The following is an 18,540-nucleotide window of genomic DNA, read 5'->3' on the forward strand; positions in this document are numbered from 1 at the left end:
GGTTTTTCTGACTTTGCAAACTTCCTTTCACTCAGAAGCATTCTTTCATAACCTGACAATTCCCTACAGCCTTGAAACTTCATAAACATGTCATGTATTCTTGTTTTCAACCTCTTTGAATTTCCTGCAAGAATCTTTCTAACCTACTGAGCAGGATGATGTGCAGCCACAGATAGGAGATTAATAACTGCATTTGCAGTACCAGCTACTTCTGCCCTTTACAAAATTCATTGTTTCCCTAAATATCCTTTCAATGAGACAAACATCAACAAGGGTTAAAATAACAATTAGATTTAAGCGACTTGCAAGAAAAGAAAACCCAAATCATTCAGTCCAGGCACTGTTTGATTTCATCAGTCACTGGGAAAAACACACGGATTGGATCATACAAGTCTCTGAAAACTTTCCCTGTTCCATTATTTATTTAAAAAAAACCTCCTTTCCATATTTACCATCAGAGTAGTGAACAGGAGACATTCGTTTTCCAGACTTCACACAGTGGCTGACAAAGCAAAACACAGACTGAATTTAGGCAGCCATCAGAGCAGGAATCTCTGCAAAAGGCCACCTTAAATAACTGCACAGTAAATGTCTCCTCAGCCCACTGAAGCAGAGCCTTCAGCCACTGCTCTGTGTCCATGTCTGCTTTAAAAGCAGGTCAGGGATGCTTAAAGCAAAGCCACAGACCCTGATTTCCATCCATCTGGGAATTACTGCATTTTGCAAGTTAGCACATATGAAAATGCACTAAGGACAGTACCCTCTGAGTTAATTTAGAGTCCGAGTTCTACTACAAATAACCTCTGCAAAACAGTGAACATGCCCTACAACAGGTTTTTTTGGGGGGTAAAGTGACTCTGAACAGAATCATCTCTCTGTGAACTGATAACACAACAACCCCTCACCATGAACTGACCATCAGCAAATACGCATTTACCACCCCCAAAAAAATGCTTGGATACTTTGAAATTTGTTTGAAGATTAGTTAAAAGCACTTGCAATGCTGCACACCCTGACTCGGGAAAGTTCTCATGCCATTAAGTCTATTCCATTATTCTATGGAAGATCCACACAGACAAGTTGACCAGAATAGGAGGAGCAAAACTTCATGAACAAAGGCCTAACAAATGAATACAGCAATAACATAGTTCATGAGGGAAAAAACTAGAAGAATAATGTGTTTTGGTTTATACACTTAAATCTTTTATCCCTCATGAACCTCTTTTTCATTTCAAGATGCTCTTACTTTGCAGCAAAAATAAACTGCATCTGGGTAGGTCAATGTTCTATGTCCCTTCTGCTTTTAATTCCTGCAACCTGCTATGGCAAAGTTGTTTCTGCTTAACAAGAGATTTCTTCACCTCTGTATATACAGATATTGTTGCCTATTACATGGAAATAGGGCTTTGAAACACCATGTTTACAAACAGATTATTGCAAAGCTGCCTGGTCTCTATGGACACCTGTGTAACACCAAGACAGAGCATTAAACACGACTAAGGAGAAGTTCTTTTGAAGGTCTGGCCCATGAAGGGGGTTGTGCTGACTCTCTCTTGCACCTGTGCTGCTCTTTGGACAGACAAAACCATCCCTTGGATGCACCAACTCAAGCAACTGAGTGGAGCATCTTAAGATGATGTAGCCAGGTGGGGTTGCACTCTTCTCCCAGGCACTCAGCAATAGGACAAGGGGGCACGATGGGCTCAAACTCTGTCAGGGGAAATTGAAGTTGGAGATCAGAAAAAAATTCTTTGCAGAGAGAGTGCTCAGGCATTGGAATGGGCTGCCCAGAGAGGGGGTGGATTCCCCATCCCTGGAGGTTTTTAAAGTGAGCTTGACTGGAGTTGGACCAAGGGTTGGACTTAATGATCTCAGAGGTCTCTTCGAACCCAACTGATTCTATGATTCTAAGACAGCCAGGCTGCAGCTTTTCCCTGGAAGAGACATTTCCTTCCACACCTGCAGGGTGGAGGGGACAACTCCTCTCTGCTTCAGCTCTTCCAGAGGGAAAGTACTGGCTGGGAGGAAGTAACAACTAACCAGCCCCCTCATCGACAGCAGAAAGCGAGAGCATTGACTTGTGCCCTTTACGTATCGATGCTCTGGCTGAGTAAATGAAGATGTACAGAGGAAAAGCAAAGAGCACCAGAAGTGGGTACACGACCCAGAAAAGCACAGCAGCAATTTTATATCTTCTTCAATCTTCCTGAAATGTGATTACAGTTGACCTTTAAATCTAGTAGATCAACCAATCGATGGTGCTGGAACAACCCTGTAGATGTGATCTAAGAGAATGCCCACACTTCAAAACCTTCCCGGGGCTGCCTGGCATAGTCATTTTATTTTGTTGTAAAAGTTACCAAGGTTTGTCTAAATTGATTTTACTTGCAAGAAAAACACACCATCAAAACTGCAGCATCAGCAGACACTAAAGGTCTTGGATTCTTGCAGGATGAATGCAATATCAATAGTTATTAGGATGTATTCATACAAGGTACACAAGAGGAATGGAAAGAAGATGGTAGTAATCTCACTTAATCCTCCTGCAGCCCCAAGTCAGGTTCTTTAGGTTGTGGGAAAAAAAATAAATACAAGGAAAACTATAAACACTCCAAAAGTATTTGCCAGGAAAAACTGAATTTGGAATGGAAAATACATTTAACAGCTCTTTGAGAGCTGTATTTCAGCTGATAAATTGTGCTTTAACAACTAACCCAAAAGAGGCTTCAGGAGGGTGTTTGTCCATAGTGGCTCCCAAGTGGGGATCAGCAACCACCAGAGATCCTACTTGTCTGCAGCATCTCTCAAATTTCCCAGAGCTCTCACTCTGTAGCACAACCCTTATTTTATAGTTATTATATCTTTTATAGATGGAAAACAAAGACATGCAGAACACAGTGACCTGTGAAACCCCATCCAGCAAACTAAGGGCAGAGGGAAGAAGAGAATGTACAACTCCAGAGTCCATCCAGCTCCATTCCAAACTTGGCAACACTGCCTGAAACCTTCATCCTCCCCATCAGAAGTGTTTTAAGAAGTCTTCACCACACACTTGTGTTCAGAGAGTCATCTGGACAGCAAGTTCTTTTAAGCAAAAGTCATTACTTCACTCTGTATTACATGCCAGGGTGTCCAAAAGAACCAGAAAATTGGAGATGAAAGGTTAGATCTTGTTTAAAGCTCTTTTGTGCTTGACACAGATTTGATCAGCTCTGTGATCTATGAAATTCCTACAAACAGCTTTGGAAAAGGCACCAAGAAAGTGCAGCCAACTCAAAAAAAAAAAGTCTCTGAGCAAACTGAAAACGTTACACTGAAAATTCTGCAAATACAGAATTTGAGTCGAGTCAAACCGGAGCATACGGCAAAGCAGAGAACTTGTGAAGTCTGAGCGCAGAGACAACTGCAGAGAACTTAAATAGAACCCAACTGAAAGCAGATGGGGAGGGCAGGGAACATTAGAATTAAAATCTAACTAATGGTAAAACACACAGGGATGTTTTTTCCTTAAAAGAGAAACACACATCCACCCTCACTGAGGGATAACCTCAGGGGAGGAGGAGCCATTATCCTTTTAACTGCAGCTTATTTGATACAAGTGACATTTTCTCTGAATGAAGGGGTTTTTTTCATAAAGAAAAAAGCCAACATCTGAAATGAGGCAGAGCCCAGTAACACTGCAGTAGTTGAGAATGCTGTGATTTCCATCAAAAAACTGTTTTGCAGAGACCAGGAACAGCTGTTTCAAACTGAATTAGACTAAAACTGGAAACAAGCTGTCAAAACCCAAAGAAATATATTTTATACATAAAAGAACGTATTTGATTCAGCTGTTTTATCATGGTGGTCAGCCAAAAGAGAGAAATAAAGTAACATTCTGAGATGCAGACGTTGTCACCAAGACTCCCTCATTTTAACACTCCTTATGTAGATTTATTCCTTTGAGCATTTGGAATAGGAAAAATGTCAAACAGCTCATATCACAGATTCTTGAATATTTTCAAACCATGGGCAGCTTAAAACAGTTTAAGACACCTGAGGACTCTTTCTGCTCCAGTCCACATTCTTTGCATCTTCTGTAGCATAACAGGCTGGTGCAATAAGGAAAATACACTCAATTGCTGTTGACATGAGAAGATTAAAATAATTCACTTTAACCCACCACTTGTGGGTAACAGCACGTGTATCCAGCTCCTTTTGTGCATGTTTGCAGATCCTGGGAGGCTTTTAGTGGGTATTTTCAATATTGATTTCCACAGGAATTGCAGTTTCATATAATGAGAAGTAAATACACCCATTTTGGAGTACACTATACCATGTCACATCTAGATACAATTCCTTTGTGTCTGATGGCCCATGCAGTACACAAAGCACCTCTAACACCATGTCCTGCCACTTAGAGAGGGTTGAAAATCCAGATACAACCACCAAATGAATCAAGACTGGCGCTGGTTTTGAATAGAACTGTTTGTTCCAAAGCACAGCTCTGAACATCAAAGGCCTCTGTGATTTTATTACATGTAAGATGTAGCCATTATACCCTACCAAGTCTGAAGTAATCTTGAAAGTATCCTGAGCATTTCAACATGGTCATTACTTCTCATAATGTTGATATATATTAATTCAACCTAATAAGGATATTAGTTATTACTGTCAGCTTGTCAGTACATGGGCTTTTGAAGAAGAGATATCTGAGAATGAGCCAATTCATGGCCTTATAAAAAATATACACTGCAAGAAATGCATTTTTAATTCAGTAAAACATCAGGGAAGTGTGTGCAGCTGCAGCTGGGGGCCACTTCACCCTTCACATTACTCACACTGCCTGGTTTTGGGCATTTCACTGGAGCACTCGAGTTCTCAGCACACTCAGTGGAGCTCCAAAGCAGCACTGAACACTTCCCACCAGGCCAAGAGCCTCACAAAAGAGCCCAACACTGTAATGCTGCTCAGGACACAGAAACTTTTGATCTTTCTGTGTAAAGATCAAAAATGTGAAAGACTAGCACCTGGTAGAATCACTCAGCTTTCATTACATCTGCTTTTATTAATTCAGAGGACATCCTTCTCTAGGCATGCTGTAACCGAACAAGTGTCAGCATCCAAAGGATTTTATTCATGGGTTCTGTTTCTTCTGCAAGTGGCAGCTTTACATTTGGGTGTTTAAAATTAGATTAAATGAACTGCTATACGTGCTTGGGCTAATCTTGTATCAGCAAAGGAAGTGATAACATGTACTGGTAAGTCGTCTTTACTTCCAGAACTTCAGATTTTACAACTCTAGTAACTAGATCCAACTGCCAGCTCATACCAAGAGATACAGCAAATGGAGTGAGGAGTGAAGTAGCTCTGAGTGCAATTTTCATATTCTGATCCCTTCTATAGTTCTGAGTGCAATGTTCATATTCTGATCCCTTCTCTGCTTTACTACCAAGCCCCAAACTTGCCCAACTGTGGCACTACTCACAGTCCAGGAGAGCCAAGACATGTTTCTGGAGCTCCTCAAGCAGCCCAACAGCCACACAGAGGTGCACAGGCCACAGTCCTTACTCCAGGAATAGTCCTGATGTCCTGGGCTGTAATTCCTTATTCATTCTTCAACTGCCACAGCATCAGAGCCACAAACACCACCACTCCCCCAGGGCAGGATTCTTGTTCCCTCACAGAAATACAAGAATCAGTTTTCACTGACCCCCACAAGGATCACCACAGACCCCCCTGGGTTACACACCTTCAACATCAGAAGCTCAGAATTATCCACTGCTGAGAATAAACTGCTGCCACATTTTTGCCAATGTACCTTTCCACAAAGCAGCAGCCAAACCAGTGGTCAGAACTGCACTTCTGATTACCTACAGCTCCTTACACAGACTATTCCCAATTTTACCAGCTTTTAGGTCATCTCCATGTTTTACAGCCCAATTATCAACAGCATCTGATTAGTATCCAATGGGTAAGAACTGAGTATTGCTTATATGCAATTCAAACAATTGAATCACTCTGAGGGGGGTGACTTCAATAACTTCCCAAATGGAACTCCAAAGAACAGATATGAGCACACCTCTGCATTAAAAAACCCCCAAATAACAGTCACACAAAAAGACCTGACAACAACAAAAGTAGAGAGCAACAGGGCGACATCATTAAATTTTCCATTTTATTTGATTTCCTCTAGAAGCTAAAAAAAAATTCTTTTCCATATAAAGAATATCAGTGGGATGCTTATCACCTGCATCAGTTATTTTATATTAGTGTTCATACTCCTTGAATGCCCTTCACATGAAGGTCACTGAATGCTTTACAAACATCTTTAATTTGCCTCAAAGAAAGCCAGACAGAACTTCTGAGTCTCTGCAAACATCCTTTGTGCTTTCCTGGTGGCACCATCCAGGAGATGCTCAGGCTTTCATCACCACCAGAGTCAGTCTGAGGCACCCAGAGCTGGGGGAGCAGCAAACTGGGAATTCAAAGGAATGCTGGGGCTGAGGGTTTCTCTCAGTTTCTCTCCTGTTCTGCAGTCCTGCACATTCATCAATTAATCCCCAGACAACAAGGACTTCCAGCTGTACTTTGTTGTTTCCTTCAGCTTCTCAAAGTGAAGCCTTTGCTGCTGATCTAATGGCTGTACCAGAGTTACTCACCCACCACATTTCTGTGTCTGTGCATGGCTCAGCTGGATCCAAACTCCACTAACACACAGCAGTGCAGGTTTGGGCAGTTTGGCTTGAGGATCACACTATACAGTGATCACTGACACAGGAATTACATAACGGAGCCATCCAACAGGAACTGTATGGAGAGACCTTGCAGAGGGGAAAAATAGAGTGAGGGGGGGAAAAGAATCAGGAGTTTTGGTTAAAACAGAGCCACATCAATCACTTCCATCCTGAAACAGGCTAACAGCTACAACATTAATACCTATCACAGAAACAGGGGAAAAAGCCCACTCATTAACAAATAAAGGTGTTGCAAAGCATTAAGTAATTCCCACCAGCTGACAAGGGGGCTGTGATTTATAACAGTGTGTATTGATAGATCACTTCCCATAATTAGGAAAAGTGAGACTGGTACTGCTTACAGCATTATTTTGATCAGAGCCTTGAAAAATACTGTTGAACAACAACAAACACCAGGCACAACAACAGAAAATCACCACAGAATGCTCTCAGGCTGCTTTAGATTTAAAATATTCTAACAAAATTCAGTAAGAATGCCAAATTCTGTTTGGACACATAGAACCTTATTGCACAATTACATCCTGGTGTGAATTATTACTGCAACTCTGGGAAGATCACAGATATAAAACATTCAAACTATGTAACAGATTAGTCAGAATCAAAGCCTAATTACTTCTCTTTTTTCAAGCAACGAGTTACTCATCATCACTTTTCTACTCCTGAACTAATAAACTAACCTCAGATTACTGAAATGTCAAAGAAATTCCACTCATCTCTCTACTGACACAAGGCAAAATATGTGGCAAATTCTCTCATCTGCTGGAGCATCTTTCTGCAGAGCAAAGAAAAAGGACACTGGTCATTTTAATTTCCATTCATTCAGATTATGAGGTGGCAAAACCACTTCCAGAGCCAGACATGGTAACAGTAAAATAGTTGTAATAGCCCTAGGTTGGACTTCTGTTCAAAACCAACAGAGGAATCAAAGGCAAAGAAACACAAGAGCCCAAAACTGAGATTCCAGCTGAGAAGGGAAGATGGACATAACTAATGTTATCCATCCCTAATACCACTCAGAAAAATTTCATGTCTCACTTTTTCCTCCTCCAGTAAAAAGTAAATGTAGACTACTGAAATTCCTGTCTCCCCCCACTATATTTTGGTACAAACACTTTCTTCCTCATCACTGTAAATAATCTGCACACCACCTGAATTTGCCATCCCTGCCACTGCTGGCCACTAAAACCAACCCTGCAATAGTAAGAGCTGGCATTCTCCAGGCAGACAACTGAGCAGTAATTAATAACTGCAGCAGTTGGAAGCACAGAGGTAACCACCTGTTTCCTAGTCATATTTAAACAAAAAAACAACAGGAAAAAAAGAACATTAATGTAATTCTGAACAGCAAGGGCATTTCATCAAAACATTTGCCTAAAATCACACAGAATTAAAAGCCCATAAAGGGCATTTTTCCAGACTGCCAGGCAAACAACATTAGTCACTGGCTATATAATACTTGGCATCTACAAGGCATTTCTGTCCAAAGAACCCAATGCACTCGAGACACATTTAGACTAGAAGAAGTAGGTTAAGTATTATTATCCTATTTTATCTGTAAGAAAAACGAGGCACAGGAAAAAATCATGCATCCTGTTCAAGGTTACAACAATTAGTAAGAAAAGCAGGAATAGAATCCAAGTGGTCCAGCTCCTGTTTTGTGCCCAGTGTAGAAGAGAACACCAGTTCATGCATCATTCATTTCTCCAGAGATGGGAATGAAAACTCTCAGGGCTCATCTGCCCAGGAAAGGAGCCCACAGCTGGTCATCCCTGTGAGCCTTTCTGGAGCAGCTCCCTGCAGGAAGAACCAATTCTGCTCTTACAAAGGAGATTAAAGGTGCTCTTCAGTGTCCACCAGAGAAACCTTTGTAGGGACTTGTCACTTTAATACAAATCTGATTTCATTTTTTCATTTGTTCCCTTCTGTGAGCAAATCAAGGGATGATTCTATTCTTAAAGTATAGAATCATAGAATGGATTGGGTTGGAAACGACCTCCGAGATCATCAAGTCCAACCCTTGGTCCAACTCCAGTCCCTTTACCAGATCATGGCACTCAGTGCCACGGCCAAGCTCACTTTAAAACCTCCAGGGATGGGGAATCCACCCCCTCTCTGGGCAACCCATTCCAATGCCTGAGCACTCTCTCTGTAAAGGATTTCTTTCTGATATCCAACCCAAACCTCCCCTGACAGATCTTGAGCCCATCATGCCCCCTTGTCCTATTGCTGAGTGCCTGGGAGAAAAGACCAACCCCCATCTGGCCAGAACTTCCCTTCACGTAGTTCCAGACAGTGCTGAGGTCACCTCTGAGCCTCCTCTTCTCCAGGCTAAACACCCCCAGCTCCCTCAGCCTCTCCCCACACCACTTGTGCTCCAGTCCCTTCTCCAGCCTCGTTGCTCTTCTCTGGCCCCGCTCCAGCCCCTCAATTTCTTTCCTGAACTGAGGAGCCCAGAACTGAACACAACACTCAAGGTGTGGCCTCACCAACGCAGAGTACAGGGGAAGGGTCACTCCTTTAGAGCTCACTGGGATTCCCAGTGGCACCACCAACCTCCCCACTGTGCTCCCAGCAGGCACAGGGGATCCTCAAAGCCTCCTCCAGGAGCACTGGGCAAACAGCAGCTCCAGGTGTCACAGCCCAGGTCACTCAATGCCACTCACCTGTCACTGAGATTACAGTTCACATGGAAACAAAACCTTCCCCAGTCTGGTTGGGTGAAATCTCAGGAGAATAAGCTGGATCTACATGCAACAAAAATTGTAACATCACATTTCTGTAGAAAAAAGTCCTGAAAAGGACAAAATCTTGGCCATCTGCCTGAAATTCCCAAGAACTGCCAACACAGTAATTCAGTTACATTGTCTGTGCTACTGTAAAACATTAAATTCAAAATGTTTGGGCACATTCAAAATTTAAAATTCATGTCCCTTGGAATGAACACTTCATTTTACAATCAAGATGAAGTAATTTTTTTTCCTGTTCAACTGGGGTTCTCTACTATCATGGTTAACATTTAATGTCATTTATTGTCATTAAACTCAATATTTGTGTCTAATCAATACTAAGCTACCAAGGGCAGTCGTAACAAGTCTGGACTTTCTCTACATGTTCTATTGATTTCTCTTTTTTTGAGCCCTACAAACACAATTTATACAAATAATTTATCAGGGAATACATCAAAATAATTTAATAAACAAAACCTATATATACCTTTTCTCTTCAGTCATGTGACAGAAAATCATTTTAACTCATTAATGGTAATCTTAAGAGTTCGATTTTAAATTTATGTAAAAACAAGAGGCAGCGATGAGGCAACAAATTTCAATCCAAATATTTTTAGTGCATTTCCACATGCAGATCAACAGCATTTTTCTTTCATTTTGTATTTGCCAGCATATTACTTTTAAATAAATTGGTGACAACTCCTGTCCAGTTCTGTTCACTTGGAAAATTTATAATCATAGAATCGACTGGGTTGGAAAAGACCTTCAAAGATCATCAAGTCCAATGCACGGATACTGTAAAGTTTATGCAAGTTGCCAAAATCATCTTTTTACAGATGAGTAAATTAAATAATTTGATCTAAATCCTACTCCCTCAGAAAGTCATAAAGTTAGAAAAGCTGATTTTTTTGCTTTCTCCTTCAAGCAGCAGAAAACACAGTAAGTACCATCTCATGAAGATAAAACAAGACCACCACTCAAATGTATCTACAATGCAGGTTCAAGAGGTGTTGGAATTGGAGTGAAACACACAGAGAAATGAAACTCTGAAAACAGCATGGAATGCAACATTAAAAATGAGGTTAAAAATCAAAAAAAATGAAAATAAGATCACCTGTTCAAGACCACAGATGCTCTCACTTCTCCCCACTTCTACTGCTGTTGATAATATTATTTCAAGGTCTGAAAACAAATCCTTTAGTGCAAAGAGGAGGAGTGGAAAGGAAAGACAACTTGCAGACCATTTTCACTTAGACAAGTGAACTCTGCTGCTCTCACTCAGCAACTCAGGGAAGCCCAAGTTTGCTGCTTTCCAACACACACAGAGTTTCTGCAGCCTGGTAGAAGGAGCAATTCCAGAGCCCTGGTTTGGGAGTGGATCCATCCTGCACACACACTCTGACTGAACAATTAAAACAAAGAGGCAAAGAAGCTCTACACTGATTAAAGCTCAAGTGTTGGGCATGAGCTACTTTACATCAGGCCATAAAGAGTGCTGAAACCTCTGCCCATTAAAGCCTTTGCCCTGCTCAGTGGACACACAAGGCACTACTTTCTGTTCCACTGAAGCCAAAGGAAACAGCTGAACAGACACTGCCTGGGGCACCCACAGGGTGAGGGCACAGGACACTCTGCCAGGGCAGAGGATGCACAAGCACAGGCTGTAGGCAACAAATAACCTCACCACAGCTGCAACAGAGAGGTTTAAAGCACTCAAAGAATGAATCCACACTCCTGGATTCCAAAAACCTGCTGACCACCAGCAATGCTGGAGCTTCACCAAGCAACAATTCTATCACAGGCTTAATTAAGCATTTTATATATGGAGATGTATGTAATATATAATAACATAATATATACATAATATTTTTGCCCCACCAAACCTTTGTCACCAAGTATTGAGAATAAATATTAAGAAATGCAGTTGCTTAGTAAATGATGCTTTTATTCATGAGCTGATGGTCTCATCTCCTGCAGAAAAGCAGCAGCACTGGGAGCAAGGAAGGCCAGTCTAAAGGCACTTGCCACAAAAGTGTCCTGAAGAGCAAGAGAAGAGAGTTCTTCCAGTGTCTGTCACAAATCTGAGGTCACATCTCTTTTTTTTTAAAAACAAAACCAAACCATGCAAACAAACAAAACACCAAACAGAAACGCCACAAAAACAAACAAACAAAAAACAACAACAAAACCAAATCTTAGTCAGTATTTCAGTCTAGTAAGTGACTTTTAGAAAAATCCTTTAATCTAAGCATAGAGCTGATGCCTTTTCCCCGCGGTGGAACTCCAGGATAGCACAACAAGCAGGCACCTGGTAATGAGGGGCAAAGCAGCAGCACTGCAGACCCAGGCCTGACTGTTCCAGGCAGTTTCAGGCCACACACACACAAAATAGAACTGTTTCTGCTCCTCCTGACTGCTCCTGTCAGCTCAGATTTCACCTGCTCAGACACAACAATTACCAAGAAAAAATCAAGAGCCAACATGTACATAACTCCTAAACCCAGAATTCAAGTACAGTGACTAAACAGAGACAGACCATGAGGAAAAAAAACACTTCTATCTACAAATCCTTCTATCCTACCCATAATACTCTCTCTGCATCACCCTTGCAGAATGATAGCTCATTTTTATCTTATCTAATATTACATCTCCAGTATTACATTAGAGCACATATGGATCCTTCTGGGAAACAGCACTTCAATTGTAATAAAGATAACCTCTTTTCTTAAATAAAATTGAAGAGGGGGAAAGAAATTTATCAAGCAGAGCTAAATACTGTCCATGGCTACAACGTGTCTCCATGCACCTCACAGTCAGCAGAGAAATTCACTTCTGCAATTTCTACTGATGCCTAAAAGAAGTTACAGCAGAGAAGAAAAACCCACTTAGCTTCTGCTTGCAATAAAATAAACGTCCTGTGTTTGCAGTTATAGCTCGGTGAGTGCTGTTAAACACCTGGAAAAGGAAAGTTCCTTTACATCTGCATGTGTGTGTAATTAATGCATTTGACAAGCTGTTGTGTTCCCAAACAGCTGCTGCCATTATACTGACAACTCCACCATCTGCAAAACTATTGGGTAAACTACAGAAAGTAAATATCAGGAGAGCAGGTGCTAATAAATAACAAGCACTGCCAAGGAAACTCACTTCTGGAAGGGAAGTTTTCATTTTTTACTTTTCCATGCTCCTGGAGCAGGTAAATTTAGGATACTTAGAATTGGAGGAACTAGTGCTGAGACTCACATGAGCAGTAAAGTAAGTTCAGGGCTAAATACCTGGAAAATCCTAATTAAATGCAGTCCCTCTCTGCTGCACTAAGCCAAAAAGGTCAGTAAATTTGCACCTGAAAAAGGGTATTCTTACAATACATATCTAAACACAGTTAGAAGGATTAATTGTGGCAAATAAAACAAGTTGATGAGTGTCAGGTCAGTCTAAACTCCTGTGCTGACAGTCACATCTTACACACAGCATTTTCCCTTGATATCTGAGACCATGATCTTCATCACACAACACCCAGCACTGCTCTCCAACCCAAAAACCTGCCCGTGCATCCCTCATCAGCCCCAAACTGGACATCTGCAGAACCCAACATCAAAACAAAGCTGCAAATAGAAAGAACAACTATTCTAACATCTCATGAGCCACAAGGAATGATGATTATAAAGCCTCAGGTGAAATGTAAGAAAATAAAACTAACAAGCTATTATTTTTACAACCAACAAAAACAGTCATATAGGTAGATATGATCCACCTTCAGATTTACAGAACTGCTGAAGTTTTAGGTTCATTCACATACTTAAAAAGAACCAGTTTGGTAGCACTATGTTTTAAAGAGCTTTATGTGGTTTATGGCATTTGGAAAGTCACTGTCACTGGCTCAGACTCACCTCCAAAGCAGAAATATTGAACTAAGTAGCCGAACTCAGCTTTTAAACAGACTATAAAGTAACTTTTGAAGTGCTACAGATTTTTTGTTTGGGTTTTGGTGTTTGGGTGGGGTTTAAGAATTATCATTTCAGGCCTCTAATTGTCCTTTCAATTTTAGACAAAAAATAACACAGAGAAGTGGGGATTTTTTGAAACCTACAGTACTATGGATGGTGCTTTGATATACTGAATATTCATTTGCCATGAGATAGCCCTGTTATTACCAACCTTACTCATTATTGTCTTAGAAGTGCCTCCTAACAGTCTCTTCATGTCTGAAAAATAAACATAATGCATTCAAACGTGTAACACAAAGTCTGTGGGTGTTCATTTTCCTTGAATTTCATGCATGTCCTTTTGGAACTGCAGCCCAGCCCAGAACTCTCCTCCACCTCTCCTGCCCTGGCCATTCCTGCCATCAGCAATGCATGAACAATCACAGGCAGAGCAAAGTGCCCTTCTCTCAGCTCATCAAAAATACAAACAGGCAAGCCACTAAGGGGGCACAAATTAAAAATTAAATGCAGGCAGACCTGGAGTGCATTGACACACCAGCACTTCTAAACACTCCCTGTGAAGGCATTGAAAGCAGCAGACACACAATACAAACAGAGGGCGGCCAAAAGAAGTAACAAAGTGACACTTATTCAAGGAGTGTGTTTAGCAATGAGGAGCTGAGCACAACAGTCTGTGCTGCTGATGGCACAGTCAGCAACTCCCACCCTGCCACAGCCAACACAGCACCTGCAACTTCAACAGCACCCTTCATTTTAGCTGTGAAACACAAATCCAAGACAACAGAGAGAAAAGAAAAAAAACAACTGCTTTTCTCCTCCAACATTTCACATTTTGAGTGCACAGGATGCTGAAACTTCCAGCTTTCTGAAGTCAGAATCCAGGATTACAAAAAATGCCTCTTTAGAGCTCCGTAACACTCTAAGTTAATAAAAACTACATTAGAACAGCTCTGCCAAAGCTATTTCATTACTGACTGAGTTTACTCTGATAATGACCTAGAGAAGTAATTAAATCCCTGAAGACTTAACTGCATTACAAGTTAGAAGTTTTCATACTTTTATTTTTGCTGAAAGTAGCAAATGAATTCTTTTTTCTTCAGTGCCCTGGGCTGGTGATCACAGTAGGGTTGGATCAAGACATGGTGGATTCTCACTCAGTGCCACATCCAGAGAATCACAGAATCGATTGGGTTGGAAAAGACCTCCAAGATCAAGTCCAACCCTTGGCCCAACTCCAGTCCCTTTACCAGATCATGGCACTCAGGGCCACAGCCAATCTCAGTTAAAAAACCTCCAGGGATGGGGAATCCACCCCCTCTCTGGGCAGCCCATTCCAATGCCTGAGCACTCTCTCTGCAAAGAATTTTTTTCTGCTCTCCAACTTCAATTTCCCCTGGCAGCGCTTGAGCCCATCGTGCCCCCTTGTCCTATTGTTGAGTGCCTGGGAGAAGAAACTTCATAAAAAACTCGGGGAGTTTGTCAGAGTCTGCTGTGTCACAGATCAAACATTCCGCAGGAACACACAACTAAAACAGACCAATGTTTTCTGTTACCTTGTTTGACCACTTGTAGGCCTGTAGGAGTTGGCTGTACAGAGGGGTTTTGTCCTGCACAGGGTCGAGGCTCAGGAGGCCACTGTTGTGCAGGGGGTGGTTCTCGGAGGGTTTCCCAACCAGGTTGCTCAGACGCTCCAGCTCCCTAAAAGAAAAGAGAACAGCGTTTTTTATACACAGATCTGGGAATCTGAGCTGTACAATCCTCTGCAGGGGCAGCCATCAAGGGACTGGAGCACAAGTGCTGTGGGGAGAGGCTGAGGGAGCTGGGGGTGTTCAGCCTGGAGAAGAGGAGGCTCAGAGGTGACCTCAGCACTGCCTGGAACTGCCTGAAGGGAAGTTCTGGCCAGGTGGGGGTTGGTCTCTTCTCCCAGGCACTCAGCAATAGGACAAGGGGGCATGATGGGCTCAAGCTCTGCCAGGGGAGGTTTGGGTTGGATATCAGAAAGAAATTCTTTGCAGAGAGAGTGCTCAGGCATTGGAATGAGCTGCCCAGAGAGGGGGTGGATTCCCCATCCCTGGAGGTTTTTCAACTGTGATTGGCCATGGCACAATACTTTCACAACATAAAGGTCCACTGGTAGCTTTAACCTCAGTGCACCTTGGAGTGTTCCCTTCCTACTTGAATGGGCCAACTCATAGAATATCCTGAGTTGGAAGAGACCCGAAGGATCCAAGCCCAACACCAGAACTGCTACCTAGTACTGTTTGCAAACAAGATTTGGGGGTTATAGTAGATATTCTTCAAAAAGCCCCATTGCAAGACAAGAAAGGTAACCAAAGGAACAGCTCAGCTTCTATGGAGGGAACCATGAAGCCTCTTCAACTTGGAAACTAAAATCCAAAGGGATACAACACAAGTCTCTAGAGGTGGGTACGTCACTCCTGAAAATGGGAAGAAGTGGGTAATGAATTGTATGACCACAATCAGAACTTAAAACCATCAAGGCTCGTTGTCCAGCAAGAAACAAAGTCTTGTACACAAGGCCCTGAACACTAAATCCCTGAAGGCCAAAAGATGTTCTGGCAACATCTTTTGCCTGCCCTGCCCTTGGACACCTCCAGGGGATACAGCCCAACCCAGTGGCAGGACCAACAGGGACCATCATAGGTTAGAAAAGACCTTTATGATCATTAAATCCAACGACAAACCTCACATTGCCAAGTCCCTCACTAAACCATGTCCCTAAAGGTACACTCAGTACTCAGTTCCAGTGTCTAAGGAATTTCAATTAAAATGAACAAACCTGCTGAATGACTCTCTCTTCAGCCCATAACTCTCCTCCATCTCTTCAGCCTCAGTTTGCCTTTACCTACACAAAACACACCTGCTGGTTCTAAACAACTACACTTACCTGGGCTAACTTTCAAGCCCTGCAACTTCTGGTAATAAAACGGCCCCTTTTGAACCCCTTGGATGCTACTGAATATCTTGAGTCCAGAAAGCGCTTGAATTTTTTAACAAAAAACTTCAAAACACAGACGAAAAATCTCCCTACAACCGAACACCTTCACCTTGCCCAAGGCAACCACCCCGACAGCTCCTTCCTTAAAACAAAACGAGGACAAGAAACAGGTGAAATTTACGAGGACAAGGAACAGGTGAAATTTACGAGCACATTCACCCCTATGGGGACTGCAATGGAACACCACGAAGGGGCAACCGAACGAGATGCTGAGAGGAATAAACAGGTGCGTTTTCGCGTTTATTTGCCCAAAACCTTCCCGGGGAGCGAACACGGCCCCGGGGAGCTCCGTCAGGGGCCCGGACACCCATGGGGAGCTCCGTCAGGGGCCAGGGAGCTCCGTGAATGGCCAGGACACCCATGGGGAGCTCCATGAGGGGCCAGGACAGCGCCGGGCCCGCTCCCTCTGCCCATACGGGCAAACCCCTCCGGCCCTCGGCGCTCACCCCAGGTCGCGGCTGACGGAGTGCAGGCTCTCCTGAAAGGCGGCCATGAAGCCCTTCTCGCGGCCCTCCAGGGTCTCCTTGTTGCGCATCCCATCCTTGAGGCAGTCAAAGACCCTGGTGACGCTGGAGCGCAGCGCCTGGATGGCGGCAATGGCCTGGGAAAACGCCTCCAGGTTCACGCCGGGGCTCAGCGCCGCGTCCGCCATCTTGGCAGCGCCGCCGCCGGGGCCGCGCGCGGGGCACGCCGGGAAGTGTAGTCCGAGCGCTTGGGCGAGGGGCGCAGTGGGCGCCCCAAATCCGCCTTTTAGAGGTTTTTATCGCCTTTTTAGAGGTTTTTGTCGCCTTTTTTACAGCCTCAGAGCGTTTTCCGCCGATGTCACCGGTTCTGGCCCCTCCTCAATAAACTTTTGATTTCTTCTTAAGGTGTGAGGAGAGCTCTGAGGTCGTCAAGTCCAGCGCTACCGCGGTAACCCCTGAGCGGCATCACCCGGCGCCAGATCCAGGTGCCTCAAATCATAGAATTACCATAGAATTACAGTATCACAGAATATCCTGAGTTGGAAGGGGCCCATAACGATCAAATCCAAGCCCTGGCCCTGCACAGACACCCCAACAATCCCACCCTGTCCCATTGTCCAAACACTACCCGATCTCTGGCAGCCTCGGGGCTGTGATCAAACCCTGGGGAGCCTGTTCAGTGCCCACCACCCTCCGGGGGGAGAATTTTTCCCTGATATCCAACCTAACCCTGCCCTGGCACAGCCTCACACCATTCCCTGGGGTCCCATTGCTGGACACCAGAGAGAAGAGAACATGAAGGAGCTGCAGACCACAATGAAGCACATATGGGGTATATTCCATCATCTGGGTGGCCTGTGGATCTGCAGGGTGTTTCCCAGGCAGAGAAATGGAAACAAATCTATTTGGAATGGCAAGCAAGGCCACCAGTCCTGCTGCAAAAACTATGCTGAGATTGGAGCAGGCAAGAGCACTTTCATCACAGTGATCATGGAATCATAGAATCAGTTGCTTTGGAAGAGACCTCTGAGATCATCAAGTCCAACCCTTAATCCAACCCCACTTTGATTAATAGATCATGGCATTAAGAGCCATATCCAGTCTCACCTTAAAAACCTTCAGGGATGGGGAATCCACCCCCTGTCTGGGCAGGCCATTCCAATGCCTGAGCACTCTGTAAAGAATTTCTTCCTGATATCCAACCTGATGCTCCTGGGAAGGCTGAGGATGTGCAGGATGAGTCTCTGTCCTACAGTTCATGTCTCAGAACTGGGGCTTGAGCAACCTGGCCCAGTGGAAGTTGTCGCTGCCCATGGCAGGCATTGCAATTAGACAATATCTAAGGTCCCTTTCAGCCCAAAGTGGTTTGTGGTTCTTTGTTTCTATATTTCAGCCACGATTCCTGCTGAAACCAACAGGCCCTGGCCTTCTTTACCCAATCTTTGAAAGCACTGCCAAGTCTGAGAGTGCCATCACAGCACTGGTTTGGTTTTGTAGGAGCTGCTTGTGTTTCTCATGCCACCAGCAGCTCTTTTCACCCTCAGAGTGCAGCTAAAATAAACAGAGCTAAAGTAAATGAAGCTCTGCAGAGGCCAATAGTCACTACACACAGAGTAAACTGCAGCACAGGGAGGGGTTTTTTGTTTT

At 43.4% G+C, this 18,540-nt stretch overlaps 1 protein-coding gene across 1 annotated transcript in view; it reads right to left on the bottom strand.

The window, feature by feature from the left end:
* MED27 (mediator complex subunit 27) overlaps positions 1-17,120 on the bottom strand; it is an 88,005-nt gene extending 70,885 nt beyond the window's left edge. The window contains exons 1-2 of the mRNA XM_071574226.1: positions 16,876-17,120; positions 14,964-15,108 (exon numbers count right to left, since the gene is read on the bottom strand). Coding sequence (XP_071430327.1) covers positions 14,964-15,108; positions 16,876-17,081 — 351 coding nt within the window. The 5' untranslated portion in view covers positions 17,082-17,120. The remainder of the gene's footprint in view (positions 1-14,963; positions 15,109-16,875) is intronic.
* Positions 17,121-18,540: the final 1,420 nt, after the last annotated feature.

Source organism: Pithys albifrons, chromosome 20, assembly GCF_047495875.1.
Source record: "Pithys albifrons albifrons isolate INPA30051 chromosome 20, PitAlb_v1, whole genome shotgun sequence".
NCBI lineage: Eukaryota > Metazoa > Chordata > Aves > Passeriformes > Thamnophilidae > Pithys > Pithys albifrons.